The 14,517-nt window shown below is 50.5% G+C and overlaps 3 protein-coding genes across 3 annotated transcripts; all 3 read left to right on the top strand.

Moving 5' to 3' along the window:
* The first annotated feature begins 8,363 nt into the window (after positions 1–8,363).
* On the top strand, positions 8,364–9,501 carry LOC128267101 (uncharacterized). The gene is made up of 4 exons (XM_053003891.1): positions 8,364–8,476; positions 8,576–8,970; positions 9,039–9,372; positions 9,447–9,501. Exons 1-4 carry the CDS (start codon positions 8,364–8,366, stop codon positions 9,499–9,501), a joined length of 897 nt encoding a protein of 298 aa, XP_052859851.1.
* Positions 9,502–11,749: 2,248 nt separating this feature from the next.
* LOC128268115 (uncharacterized) lies at positions 11,750–13,090 on the top strand. Its single transcript, XM_053005131.1, has 4 exons — positions 11,750–11,932; positions 12,125–12,253; positions 12,335–12,466; positions 12,644–13,090. Exons 1-4 carry the CDS (start codon positions 11,771–11,773, stop codon positions 12,725–12,727), a joined length of 507 nt encoding a protein of 168 aa, XP_052861091.1. The 5' UTR covers positions 11,750–11,770; the 3' UTR covers positions 12,728–13,090.
* Positions 13,091–13,755: 665 nt separating this feature from the next.
* Positions 13,756–14,465, top strand: LOC128267100 (uncharacterized). Its single transcript, XM_053003889.1, has 4 exons — positions 13,756–13,860; positions 13,959–14,084; positions 14,170–14,298; positions 14,370–14,465. Exons 1-4 carry the CDS (start codon positions 13,756–13,758, stop codon positions 14,463–14,465), a joined length of 456 nt encoding a protein of 151 aa, XP_052859849.1.
* The last annotated feature ends 52 nt before the right edge of the window (positions 14,466–14,517 follow it).

The following is a 14,517-nucleotide window of genomic DNA, read 5'->3' as shown; positions in this document are numbered from 1 at the left end:
GGAAGGACGACACGCCGCAGATGAGGCTCCGAAAACCCGTTCACAACAACCACTGTGACATTGCTTGAAATTTATTACAAAAACATGTTTCGAATCGAACTCCCCGTAAGCTTGGCCCGTTCTTCAATTGCAGGTGCCCCTTTAAAGGTCGGAGTAGGAGTTGTTGCCATTTATCGTTGCCATCGGCTGCCATTGGATGGGTGATTGAAAGTGTGGGATCTTCAAAGTTCGAAGGTTTTCGAAACTTTTCTGGGCCAAACGCACCCCGAAAACAACGCACAAAACGGTCGTATTCCTTTTTTAGGCTACCTACTCACTCCCGGGCCGCAGGTGGGCTGTGTTTTGTTTTTAGCCTTCTTACGAATTTCGTCCTTTGGTGTCGCGTACCTTCTTGTGTGGGCGCACTTGGCCGCCCCGATCCCGTTCGTTCGACGAAACGAACCACGTCACGCGTGAGGTTGCTATTTACTCGCACCCCTATCGGGAAATCCGATTAATTTGCTTCAATTGTGCAGTTTCCACGAAATGTCCGACTCTTGATGGCCCCGGTCTCGGCTGGACCTTCGCCGACTGGAGAGTGCTAACCACACTCCGTTTTCAGATATTTGCATTATTCCGATTCCATTCGGCTTCAAAGGACCCAGGCCCCAGGTTCTGAGGTCCTGACCACACGGTAGCGCAATATAGCGCGTCCTTATCCAATATGGTAAGCAAATGAAGTGTCCCATCGATGGGGCCACAGATCACTGTGCCTTGCGGCTAATTTTGTGCCGGGCAAAGGGCAAAGAAGTCGTGATCGACGTGACTTTTCATCGATGAACACGTGCGCGGAACCAATTCCAACGCACCACCCACCCGGCATCGGCCGCAACCGGGCTCCGATGTCGCGCCTTCCGGGTCAAACATGAGCCAACTGCAAACCAACGGCACCGGAGGCGGCGCGCGGGCGGTGACGGAATCAATCAACATTTCATTTCCGGTGCGTGCCGATGATGCCCCGGATGGGCGGGTGGATGGGAAAATCTAGAAAACATCGGATGGTCGTCGCGTGGAAGCGCAACAAAATAGAAGAAAAAAATGCCGGACTCGGTCCGAGAGTTTTATCAATTGTAGCGCTGATAATAAAACGCGAGAAGCCACACACCGACCAAACGACGGCCAGCCAGTGAGGGACAGCGTTTAAGCGCTCGATTGAATTTACATACAGTTTTCTTCGAATTAGGCCCCGTGTCACGCGCAGACAAAAGGAAACTGTCATCATCTGGACGTACACGTGCCGTGGTCCGCACGTATTTTGCCGTATTCAAATTGATTTCATCGTCGACCACACGACGCATACCGTCACACGGGGAGATCATCTGCGGCACGCGGCCGATACCTGCGCACCCGCGGGATATTGGTGGCTGTTTCCTGTCCTGTCGGTAGCAAACGGTGCTAATTAACCACACGTTGGATTGAAAAAGAGAAAGCGAAAAATGTCGAATCCCCTTCTTTTAATGAACATTCAAACATTATTATTCACATCACGAAACCTGTTCCTACCACGTAAAGTTGCCCGATGAAAACTCTAAATATGATTGCCAGAAAGCTTATTGGAATGGTTCAACCCTTCTCATAGGTTGCTATGACTGGTTGTTGGGATACGATACCGTTGACGTTGTTGTCAAATTGAATGAAAAATGAAATTGAATCACCCCTTTCAATGATGAAAGGTGGTCTCTTGATGAATGGTTCGGTTCAATTAGCCAACGGGTTAGATTTGATTTATCAACTCGTTGGTGAGTATTTTCAATTGAAGTTCAATAATCAATGTTCAACCCACTGTTAAAATGGCATTCCTCGCTAGACCACTAACTATCGCCGGTACAGTACAGGTCCTCATAGCCCAACAACAGCAAAAAAAAAGGCCGGAGTTTTCCACCGATGGTGGGGGGGCCACAAAATTCATTATGTATGTCACACGCTCTTCTCCCTGCTGTTAACCTCCTTATGGCGTGCTGGGAGTAACACTTCCGCCTAACGGGAGAAGCCACATGGCGCTGTGTCTCCCGGTGTTTCCGGACTGCATCTTTGGCGCCGCACCCGGAGCCACGACGACGACGGGTGGCGAATCTTGAATTTCTGCAAAGTAACCCCACCGACCCAGCTGGCTACACAGTTTTCCGCCGGCGGATTGGACTCGGAGTGTGAAAGTACTTTATCGGGTCCGGGGGGGCTCAGGAATTAAGATTTGCTGCTACTTGCAAGTTCATTCCACGGCATATTGAACGTAACCTGCTGCGCTGGCAAGTCATGCTTGTGGCGCAAACATGGCTTTGCAATCCGACCGCGGCCCCAGAAGCCATGCAGATGACGCCCGATGAACTAGGGCAGCCAAGAGGCGAGAATGTTCTCTGCAGCGGCAGTTTATTGAGGGCAACATGGGCCATCGGCTCCCCACTGGCGAATCTTGCACGCCCCGGGGGGGTCAGCCAAGCTACCGATGGCATCATCAGTGGCGACCGACGTTAGATAGATGGCTGCTCTGACCCGAGCTCTGCTCTGCTGGGAAAGGGGTTTGAATGGGGGCACACCGGTCCAGGATCACAGGAGGCACAGTTACACCGCGGTGTCGTGTTTCGTCGTCGTCTCGGCACCACTACGGTGTTGTTATCGACGATAAGCGATTTCATTCGATAACACTCAAACAAGCCCCTAACATACGGACGGGAAGACATAGAGTAAGGGAAAGCCATAGCCAGAGCTCCTCCTTTTTGCCCCGCCCTGGATGGCCTCAGTCGGGCGAAGCACACGAGATCAATTTCATCGACTCTTTTACGAGCGAACTGAGCAAAGATTGGTTCTCAGCCGAAGACGGAGCTGTGTCACGCATTGATTAGCAGCCTTCGCTTAATGGAGGCGCATGGTAGGTTTCCGCCGATCAGTCAATAGTGTTTTCCATTTTGCAACCAGACTGAACCGGATGTACCGGGCGAGACGAACCACTTAAAAACGGAGAAGGTGCTTTCCATTAAACTTCCGCTAAATAAAAAGCGTGATGTTCATTGACTACCTGCGCCCCAAAAGAAACCATTATTGGCCATTCTGCTCGGGAAACTGCGAGAAGCTGTTCGATTGTTCAAAAATATCGCAAAAGCACAAAAGGGCAAACCGTCAGCCGACAGAAGCCGGCTCTCGGTAACAATGGGTAACTCCCTATTGTTTCGCTTTGTGCCGAGGACGAGGATGAAATTAATAACTGAAGCCATTTTGGACAAAACGGCGCCGAGCCGCGGAGAAGGACACACGCTAAATGAGGTTGCCAATAATAATGAAGTTGCCACGCTTTGAAGAGGGTCTGATTTTCACCTTTCCCGTGCTTTTTCTATTGTTTTTTTTGCGTTCCTTTTTTGCAGATTTTGCATTCTTGTCCACCCACGGTGTGTAGAGAAATGAATTTTATTTCCCCGTAGTGCCGTCGTCCGGTTTTGTCATTTCCTGCGACAAGCACACGGGGCCGGCTCTTTTTGGTTTGGTGTAGTTGGTTAATGGCCTTACACTGTACTTCACGCTTTGCGCTGCTGTCGACGACGCAGAAAACAAGATCCAGGACCTCCATTTGTCGCGTTCGAATTTGAAGTGTGAGTTGATTTCAATAATCAAGTTCAGAAAGGCAAACGAAACATCACTCTGCCCAACTCGATTCGGAACTGTTAACACCGGTCCCAAATCACGCCCATGCGGACCCGCGGGGAAAGATGATGAAACGACCCTTCGCCGGGAAGGAACTCTAGTAAATAATCTAATGGACCGCACACAGTTATCTGGCGGTGAGGGCAAACAGAAAAAGATTAAGCAAATATGATCCACAAAACCGTCCCATTTGAATGCGGGGTGCACACCACGCTTCGCTTCCCGGAACAGGGTGCGAGTGAGCAGCGAAAAGTTGCTGTTTTGCTCCTTTCAACTTGAGAGGCTCCTCGACTCATCTCAGCCAACCGGGCGAGTCCTTCGATGCCGATGTTCCAGACAGACCGCCGGAGTCGGACGCCGATGGGCGACAGCGCGACGCTGGAGCGCTTTCCAAGAAGAACCGTGCCGTAAAGTTTTCTGGTTTCCAAGAATGTTACTCGACCGTGCATCCCTGACGTTCCACGGTACGCACGGATGGTTACGAGCAGCTCAAGGGGTGTGTTTGGGTGTGTTTGTGTCTACGACAGACAAGATGGCCCCCGCCCGCCCGGGCCAGTGTAGTAGGCTTTTAGCGCGCCAGACGCAAACGAAGATCGGATGCGCGCAAAGTGCGCGCAAATAATTCGCGGCCCCCTTCATTGTTCGTTCCCTAAACTACATTCCAAAATGTTGGTGAATTCTTGGTTTTTTATATTAAAATGATTGTTTCTGGAAAATGTTCCTTCCGCCGGTCACAGGAGTCAACCGCAATAAGCGCGCAGCTCCCCAAAACGCCTCCTCAGTTGCGAAGAACCACGGGCGCACTCCTGCTGTTGGAACCCCAAAACCAAAGCCTGCTTCGGGGAAAATGATTCATTTTCCATCACCCCGACGGTGGTTACCTTTTTCACGCTCCAAAATATGCAGAGTGCGGTGCCAACCTCGAGCATCGACGGAATCCACAGTTCGTGGCCCTCAACATTTAATTATTTCTTGCTCATTATTTTTAATTTTATTTGCTTTTAAATACGCGGTTGGGATTCCATTGAACATTGGGCATACTAATGGGTTACCGCCCGGAATGCAGCCACCTGGTAGCCCTATTATTATTCAGAAATAAATTAATATTACGGAGGAAACAATTACAATTTTAAGATATGCGCACGATTTTAGTATCCTCAGGAAAGGAATTGCTTCGCTTATCTGTATAGCAAGTCATAAAGATGGTCCACGCCCCAAATGGGCCCGAAGGAATTCGACGAAAAGTACACACCCTTGCACACAGTAATCGCTGGAGAAGAGTGTCCAAAGCTGTCGCTATTTTGGTGACAATAATCCGAGAATCGAGAGAACAAGCGCCACGGCCCCGTTGTAAGAAATGTAATGTAAAACCCCATAACAGAGTAGATAATTTGCTTCAACGTACTCTGTTTTGCGGTTGATTCGCGGCGATGTTGCGCTGTGACGTCGATCGGAACAAACCGTGTCCACGCACTCTCCGGGAACTCTGGGCGGTCCGGACGAAGGACGATGATTATGGTAATAATAATTTCACGATGCAACCATAAAACCGAAGGTCCCGAGCGTGTGTGACGTCTGACACGATCACTTCCTAGTGGACGGATGGCCGACGGCTCGGGTGTCTTTTCGATGGGGATTATCGATGCGCTTCACACAACTCCTTCCTCCGTAAATTGCAGGGAACTCGTTCGCTCGTGACTTGGCTTGGACCACATGCGGGTGGCCGTAGTTAATTAACACTTCAAACAACCCGCTGTTGCGCGAATGACGTGACCATACACACACACTTTACTTGTCACCAAACACGCGGCTCACAGACACACACCGTGCACCGTACGCTTAGTTGGCTGTGCAATAAACCATCTGGCTTCTTATCAGACTTTTCACCAACTTTGAGTGCTGATTCCGTGCGATAGGGAGGCTATTTTTTCTGCTGGGGAATCTGGAAAAGTTTGCACAGATTTTTTATAACTTCGCGCGGTGCCGGGAAAGTTGCGCTTTCGCTGCCAAGTTCAAATCTTCACCAAACCCTGTAACGCACAGCAGTAGCCAGTAGTAAACGCGGGACACTTCGGATAGCGGATTGGTTCGCGGAAATGGTTGCTCAACCGACGGACGTCCTGTAACGAGTGATACCGGAAAGTCGGAGCACTCCGGCCTTTATAGCCGTACGCCACGAATTATGCTCATTCGCTCGGGTTCGCATGCCATTTGCTCACGCACACCGATTCCGACGAGAGAGAGAGCGAGTACGTGCCCGAGATCACTTCGGACTTTGGCGACCCGAATCCGAATTCGACTTTCCCGTCCGACTTTGGCGTCCCGGCGTCGTTGTGGAGATTTTCCTGCACTTTCGCCGGGTTCGTGAACCGTGCTTTCGGCGGTGTGCGGTGCCGGGCCCGCCCGGTCAGGATACGGTTTGTGATTTTATCCGTACACCCGGTAAAAAGAATGTGGCGCGCATCCATCATCAGGTCCTTTGTTGTGGTGGTGGCAAGGGAAATGGATTTCCTTCTTCACATTGGCGCCTCCCAAAATCGGCTGGGTCCTGGTATTGTGGTACTGTCATCATCATTGTTTCACGGTCACCGCGCAGTAGGCTTTCAGTAGGCTTTCAGTTCACATTACTCGAACTAGAGTACTAGATGGCACTGTAAACTGTGACCAAAACGAAATTAAATCAATAGTGATCTGATGGGAATACACGGTCGCCTCGTACCAGCCGAATATGCCAGTCTGACGATTCAGGACATGATGAACCGCATTCCCCACAATAAGCTACCGGGACACCGGCCGACGGAAAAGCTCGTATTTTATGCGGAACACGCCGGCGTAGAGTTGTTGCGAATGCAATTTACGCTACGGACGGGTCGCGTAACAAGATAGATTGCCAATACTATCATCATGGGCGATTCCGATCGATGGAGAACAGAGGGTGACACATTTCCGACGATGCAAGTGTGCCGTCAGGTAGTATTAAAGCTCGTCTAACAGGTGTGTAAACATGGACAGATCCCTCATTTAAGATTTCGTGCTTTAACACTTCTGGAACGTTCGATAGGTAATCTGTTGGAAAAAACTTTAAACGCAATCGCTGTACTTTGGAAACGAATGGGAGTTAAACTCTCATCGTGTGGAAAAGAGAGGTTTAGAAGGCAAAACAGCGCGCGCGAGAGACAGGCAATTCGCAGAAAGAAAGATACCGTGCTCGACACAGCAATCATCGCAGTGTGTCATGTGCTGGTGACTTGCTGTGCATCGGGTTTTAATCATCGGAAAACGGTTCCGAGACCACCAAGAGAGAGCCCAATGTACCACCGGGCCGGGTGATCGGAGAGGAAAAAAGGAAAATTGTCCAACATGTTACTTTCCCTCCCGAGTTTTCGTTTGATGTGGCAACGCACACGACGTGGTAGAAAGTTGCCTGCCTCACAGGCGCAACAGGTTCCGAGGCAGGGTTGTCGCACCGTTGCCAACGCGGTCCCAACGAAACGGGTTTCAAACGGGTGTTTGTATTAATTTGAGAATTAAAGTCCAGTTCATTGTCACAATTAACCTACTCTCAAATGAGAGACATTTGTGTAAATACGCGAAACTGATATAAATACACACAAAAGGGCATTACAAAGAGTATCGTAGCAGGTTTGCTATCGCGTAAGGGTATTATCGGAAAAAGCGGGGCTCGTCCTGGCCGCAGGACACCATTGGTAACGGGAGAAACATAATTATCTTTTCCACGAAACCACCTGCCAGCCAGCGGAGAAAGTCAATCCGCCAAACGAAATGAACCGTTGTCTGTTTTGGAAACGTTAATTTGGCATCAGAACGCTTTATTCTAACAAATCTTTATTACTCCGAACAGCCCTCGATCTGTCGTCGAACGGAGCTTGTGGTTATGTAATTCGGTCCCTGTGGGTTTGAATACGTTTTGCGATTCTTTCTCCGAATCAGAGATGCGATATCGATACACAAGCGTTACCCGATAATGACGGTAGTCCTTCGCATGCCCGAATATAGCGTACCAATCTGTGAAAGCCTTTGAACCTTTTGAAAGCATTTGAATTTACAGCTTCATTACTTAAAAAATTGTTTTCTCTCATCCCTAAACGACCAAAAAAGCAGCAGAAAATTGCAAAAATCCAAAGCCCGGCCCGCGCCAACGGGCAGATTCGAAGCTCTCTCGGAAGAGGTCAATCAGAACAACAACTGCAGGGCAGAGAATGAAAAAGAGAAGTTTTCGAGAAGCGGTATCGTAAAAGTGCACCGAGCATAACACAATTTGCAAAACAGTTCGCGAGAATCGGACCGACGTCACTGGCGACGGCGAAGAAGATCACAAAAAGTTGATGCCCTAGAGTCAAAGAACGCACATCGATGCAAAAAGAATACGACCAAACTAAGGATCAGGTTTTGATCGGGTTCTTTTTAGGTCGTACACGTGCCGCCTCGAGCATGCAAAAATATGCAACAGGACATTCCCCTAAGACGAACGAAGGTATAAATACTGCTTAAAATGTGCAGTCCAAATATTGCCTCGTCCCATTCGCTGCCGGTCGCTGAACTGGAGAAGAGTGTAAATTTTTCGCTACCTCTTTAGGGGTTGGAAGCCAGCCAGATATATCGGTTTAGGTATCGGAGTTAAAAATAGTGATTCGTGTAAAGGACATCGTAGTCGACAACGGAACGGAAAAATGCGCTCATTCGTGTGGCTTGCCCTAATGGCGGCCGTGAGTGTCAGTGAGGCCAATCTCGCTACCACAAGCTACGACTACGACACAGTCATTTTCTTCCAAATCTACAACTGGTACGTGTCGGATCGGCACGGATTCAAATTACGCTCGCGTTGAGGAATCAGCACGCAATGTAGAACAGAACTAACTTGAACGTGATAACTGGGTTGCAGGAACACGAATACCTTCAGCCAGCAATCGGTCACGGAAACTAACTTCGCCGCCTTTGGCTGTAAGGCGACGGACCCGTTCGTGGTGGTCATCCACGGATGGATGGAGGGCTGCTCATCGACCCAGTGGGTCAACAACGCGCTTAACAACTTCATCATCCTGCGCAAGGGTTGCATCCTCTGCATAGACTACAGCACCATCGCCGCGAACCTCGACTACTCGGCCGTGGTCACGCAAGTGGACCCGGTGGCACGGACTCTGGAGAAAAAGCTACGCCAACTGATAGCCTTCGGGATTGCGCCAGCCAACGGCATGCTGTACGCGTTCAGTCTCGGTGCGCCGATCGCGTTTCAGGCGGGCCGGAACATGGCTTCCCTAAAGCTGGCCCGAATCGACGGTAATCCGCCCGGGAAAGTCTTCGAATCGGTATCGACCTTCTAATGGTTCTTCCTTTCTCTTCCTTAGCCTGTGATCCCGTCGGAGTGGGTTTCGATCTCAACACGACCTACACCGGACTGAGCGTCCAGGACTCGGCTACCGTTGTACAGTGCATCCACACGAGCACCGACTACGGCACAAGCCGCCGCGTCTGCCACAAGGACTGGCTGATGGGTTACTGTGGCTGGTTTCAGTTTGCGGCCGGTACCAAAACGTCTCACGGGCTCTGTCCAGAGTTCTACAATGCCGCGTTCTGGTACGACTTTCCGGCCATCGCCAATCCTTACGTCTGCCCGACAACTCGGGCCGTCACCGCATGGCCGACCGGCTTCAAGATGGGCTACTTTATGCCCCAGACAAGGTACAGGATCGCCGACAGACCTACCGCGAGCGCTCCTCTGGTAACCAAGTTTCATTTTTCTTCCCCCTCAAAAGCACCTTCATCGGAGATCTGTTCGCCAAAACTTCGAGCAGCTATCCGTACAACTGATCCTGATCCGAACACGGAACGAACGGAATTTTAAAGAAAAGCGGCTTCCCGGTGCATCCTCCGCTGTGCAAAAAGTAATAAAAAATATGATTGTTTTGCACTATGGGGATTGATTCCTTTCGCGTGACAAGCCGACAGAGATTTATGATGTCAACGGACAGATGCCGCAGATTGATATTGGCACACGCCACCGTAAGTGATGCTCCGCGCGTCATCGATAACCGAACGGGAAGGGTATGACGACCTCCAGCATCGGAGCGTCTGCAGGCACGTGAAGTGATCAATGTCGCTGGGCACGCTGTGGTAAACGTGTCACAAAATTGTAGCTCTCTGACATGTAACAGCCCGTATTACATTACCGATTTTCGATTTCGTATTTATCTCCGCTCACACTCTTACGCATCGTCATCGATTATCTTCTGGTGGCACATATCGGCTTGCAAGCCAGCAAGTGATTGTATCGTGTTTCGGTGCACGTTTGTGATCGGGAGTCCTCTAGCAGGACACGCGACCCGACGACATCGCTATTTACGGGACGGCTCACGTTGGCACGCGCGACTCCATCTCGCGGTTGTCGACGCCGTTCGTGGAACACGCTCGACAGTTGAGCGGAAACGGATGGGTCCCGCAGGTGTACCTAGACAAACTGCAACGTGAAATTTCGGGAACGCGTGTCTCGGTGAACGAAATCGTGACTCATTACACGCCACGGGCAGTTTGTCACCGACGAGGATGCCGAAAAAAAGGATAAGCAATCTGTTGCAAACGGTTGGCCACCGTATGGCGTATGGCGGTACAACAACGTGGCATTCGATCGTCCGGAAAGTTCCCGAAATGAAATTAGAAATTAAACATCGATACGATGGAGGTACCGCAGTGGGCAGCAGACAACGGGGAGGGGCCATGCCAACACAAACACTCGTACGCAACAGGAAACCCGGCCGGCCGTGGGTGCAGCCCGGATATTGGATTCTTGATCCGATTTTTGTTTGCCATCGCGATGGAATGTGGACCCCGAATTTCGATTCAATAAACCGTTTATGCTCTCTCTCTCTCGGGTTCCACACATTCCACGCGAAAACTAAATTGTTTCGATTTCAATCCGTGGATTGGTGGGTTTCTCGATAGTCAGCCACAGCGAGCGAATTCCCTAATGCCTGGCATTACGCGGATTCCAACGTTTCCCTAGTTACGATGTTTTACTTTCCTCGTTGAGTGTCCACGTGCCAATTAGTTTCAAGGTTACAGCATTCCCGAATTGCTTCGAAAGGTTCAAGGTCAGCGCGAAACATAATCTTTAGCAGTTCCGGTCTCGGCAAGCCCGCGACTAAATGTCTGCCTTTCGATCATCGACGATTGGTCCGATTAACAAACACGAACGTCGTCCAAAACGTGGTTAGTAAAAAACCAATCCGTTGCCTCCGTTTAGCTTTACGTACTGAATTGCACTCCAGTCATGCTCCAAAACGTCCGCGGTCTGATGGTGGGGACAATCAACGTGGTGTCCAAAACAACAGTCGGTCAGGAATGCATCCCCTACTCCGTTGAAGATATTGTGGGCCAATCGCCCGCATCGAGTGGGGCGATAATTGGTCACTGCCACAGCTGATCCGCCGGCCGTACCAAGCCCAACCGGTCCAGTAGGCTTAATCAGTGGATCTACCAGACAACAACACACAGTGCACACACGATCGTACCCTCAAACTGCAGTAGGCGACGAACCGGCCCGCCCGAAGTACACACACACACACACACACACTGATGGGGGGAGCTTCTCGAAGCGCCTGCTGCGACTGCATAACACGTGTTGAATAATCGCACTGAGCCAATTCGCCAACGGTGGCGGCCAACGGTCGAGTGTCGAAAGCCGAAACGCCGGCCGAGCCGAGCGCGTCCAACGCGTTTGGAAGAACTCACCCCTCCCGCCGGGTCGAGCCACAACAAGCAAAAGTATGTCGCCCCAAAGATCGACGGGGGTTGTCCTACAAACGGTTACTACGACGACTACACCGCAGCTCGCCAAAGGGTGCCGCATGCCTTTTTACGTTAAGCCCGCGCTTTTCTGGGCTCCAGACGACTGCACTAAGACAGGTGAGCAGCGATGCCGCTAAGAGGTAGCCGTCAAGATTTCAAGACTTCAGGTCGATACTTGTTGGGCCCCGGAGATTCTTTGCGCTTTCAGTTTCAACCGTGCAACGCACTTGGAACGTTCCGTCTGACGAAGTAGCCGATCGAGGTTTGCTGCTAGTAGTTCTCTCGTAGGAGCAACATGATTGTACGATCACACGCCGTGGTGCCGCTGCTTGCAGTGCTCCTGTGCCTGGAGGTTTGCCGCGCTGCACCTTCTTTCGGGAAGTCGGACGACGGAGAATTTCGTGACAAAAAGTACGACGAGGAGCTGAAGCAAGTCAGCAAAGTGGGCAATACTTACGTAAGTGCAACCCAAGCCCAAGCATGGCCGACCTTCGACGAAGAAGTGGATTTGTGATTTTATTGAAATGAGCCTGACGCGAGAGCCTAAAAAGTGCACTTTGAACCTTCTGGGAACGTAGTTTGAGTGCGTTTTTTAGATTTAAACCCCCGCCGATTGATTAGCGTTGTCGTGATTGTGTAATTGTTGTAGGTGGCTGCACTGGAGGTGTACGACAACCCGCCTGATCAGGACAATGCGCGCAAGGAGGTGGACAACTTTCCATCGAACGTCTACAGCAAGTACGATTGGCTGCAGCGGAAGGTGAAAAGCTTGTTCGATGTAAGTTTCGTCGCCGACCAACGGACAGCGGTGAACCACAGTACCGCAGAGTGACATTCCTTCCCTATTTCGTCCCCGCAGACCGAACCGCTAATCGACAACATCAGAGAATCGGACAAGTACGGCAACACGGGCGATCAGTTCTACTTCATCACGAAACCGCTGGTGGAGACTACGGCCAAGGTGAACATGTTCATCAACTCGGTGATAGCGGTGAGTGCGTGGATTCTTCCACTCGGACCCGGCCATCCGATGCCGTACTTTACGAGCTTAAGTTCAATTTTGTGCTGGCCTACGGGTGGTTTCCCAGCGTCGACGGAGACTGGCCTGCTTCCGTATCCTTGTTATCTCTTCTACTTTGTTGCTCACTCTGTCTCTCTGTCTCTGCAGGCACCCAAAAAACTGCTCGAAGGCTTTAAGAAGCAAGCGAATGACAAGCTTAACGATGTCGGTGGAGCTCTGGTCGGCTTGTAGGGTGGGCGGTGGGCTGCAGAAACCACTCAGCAGGAACGAAAGAGATAAGGGATAGGGCAACTCCCCGTACGATGATGGATGGACTTTAATGCCAATAATCGAAGCCTTTGTTCGAAGACAGTATGCCGGGCATTCTTACTGGCATGTATTGGAACCAAAGGACGGCCGGTCACTATCTTTGCGTAACACGAGAGTGAAAAGAATTCATGTGAGTACAATCTGGTCTGGTAGGGTGTATGGTAAAGTTAGAAGAGATAAATCATTGTAAATAGATTTTAGGTACAACATTTGAGTCAGTTAAGTTTCGAACGATAGCCCTATTTAGTATTCTCAAAGCTAAAACAATGTAAAGGTAAATTTAAAACTGATGCGAATAAAATTACGAACAAGAACGAAAGCAATAGATTTAAATACGTAGAGCAACCGCAACCTGTGCACGGATCAATCGTCCGGCCCGGGCCGGCCGTTAACGAGCCCGTCATTATTGATACGCGCATTCGAATTCGCGTGTTGCCTTTTCGCGTTAGATAACACACCGTGGCGCCTAAAGATCGGAGCTGACCGCAGCGCGCATCCAAGGCCTCCGCTCTTCGGGCTCACATGTGCCCAGCGGATCGTTGGGCCGCTCGTGATGCTCTCGCGAACACGGTGGTTAGCTAATATTTGTCTTGTAGTGGTGGTGCCACCAATCTCCGAAAAAGTTGAGCTGCGGGAGGTGGAACTTTTCGGGGGCAAATAAGTTTGGCAACGCCGTTGCGCCCGAAAAGGTAGGCTACCGAAACCGCTGCATTCGCGATGCGCCTGCTCCGACATCTGGGTGCGTGATCGATCCGGCCAGTTGTGATTCAAAAGTTTACTTTTCGGTTCCACGAAAGTTGGTGAGCCATCACAGTTGGCTACTGTGTCTCGGGCCCGTGTGTTTCTGTAAAAGTTCGTTAAATTGTGATCGACAGAAAGTTGAAATGGTGCACGGACGGAGCATAGGGTTGGCTGCGCTAAGCTCGTGGGCCCTTCTCCCCCTCCTAACAATGGGTTTTCCACTGCCCGGTGGCCGCGACCCATTCATTACGCAGGCCAAGATTCAGGCTGACCGTGAACTGCTGCACACAGTGACGTACGTGGGAAACAACAAGGTAATCCAACCGCACCGTCTTAGGAGGCTGTGCTTGAGAATGCATCTCGCTGGCTGACACTGAACCGTTTGAAAATGCTTACGATTCAACACCCGCAGGTGTACGGATTACTCTCCCACGAGCGACCACCGATGCGGGAAGCGAAGCTTGAGAAGGAAGACTTCAGCTCGGCCATACTGACGAAGCTGGACAACGTACAGAAAGGTTTCGTCGACAGGGGCAATGTACGTCTTGGTGATCAGTGCTTCCCCTCTCCAAAAGGGAAGGTTTGTCTGAGTTGAGTTTAAAGCAGTCTTTTCGCTTCCGAAGGTCCCGGCGGTAGTGGACCAAACGTCCCACAGGCAGTACTTCGGAAACGAAAACAAACCCGATGGATTCTCCAGAGGAGTCGTCGATTTTTTCGAGATGCTGTCGAACATTTTCAATGTCTTCGCTGAGGTAAGGAATCCATTAGGTAGTGTTTCGGATGCTGTTTGAGTGACCATTTCCATTTTGATGATGATTCGCAGAAAATTCCCAAGGGTGCCATCAAGAGTTTGGACAAGAGTGTGCTGAATAAATTGAACCAAATTGGAACCGTCCTGGTCGGCCTGGAAGATCCGTAAAGATGACACGGAGTAGATACTCATCAGAGGAGAGAATGTGTGCCCGCATTTT

The sequence above is a fragment of the Anopheles cruzii genome, chromosome 2, assembly GCF_943734635.1.
Source record: "Anopheles cruzii chromosome 2, idAnoCruzAS_RS32_06, whole genome shotgun sequence".
Lineage (NCBI taxonomy): Eukaryota > Metazoa > Arthropoda > Insecta > Diptera > Culicidae > Anopheles > Anopheles cruzii.
The sequence above is the reverse complement of the archived record's forward strand: the minus strand, read 5'-3'. Positions and strand labels throughout refer to the sequence as shown.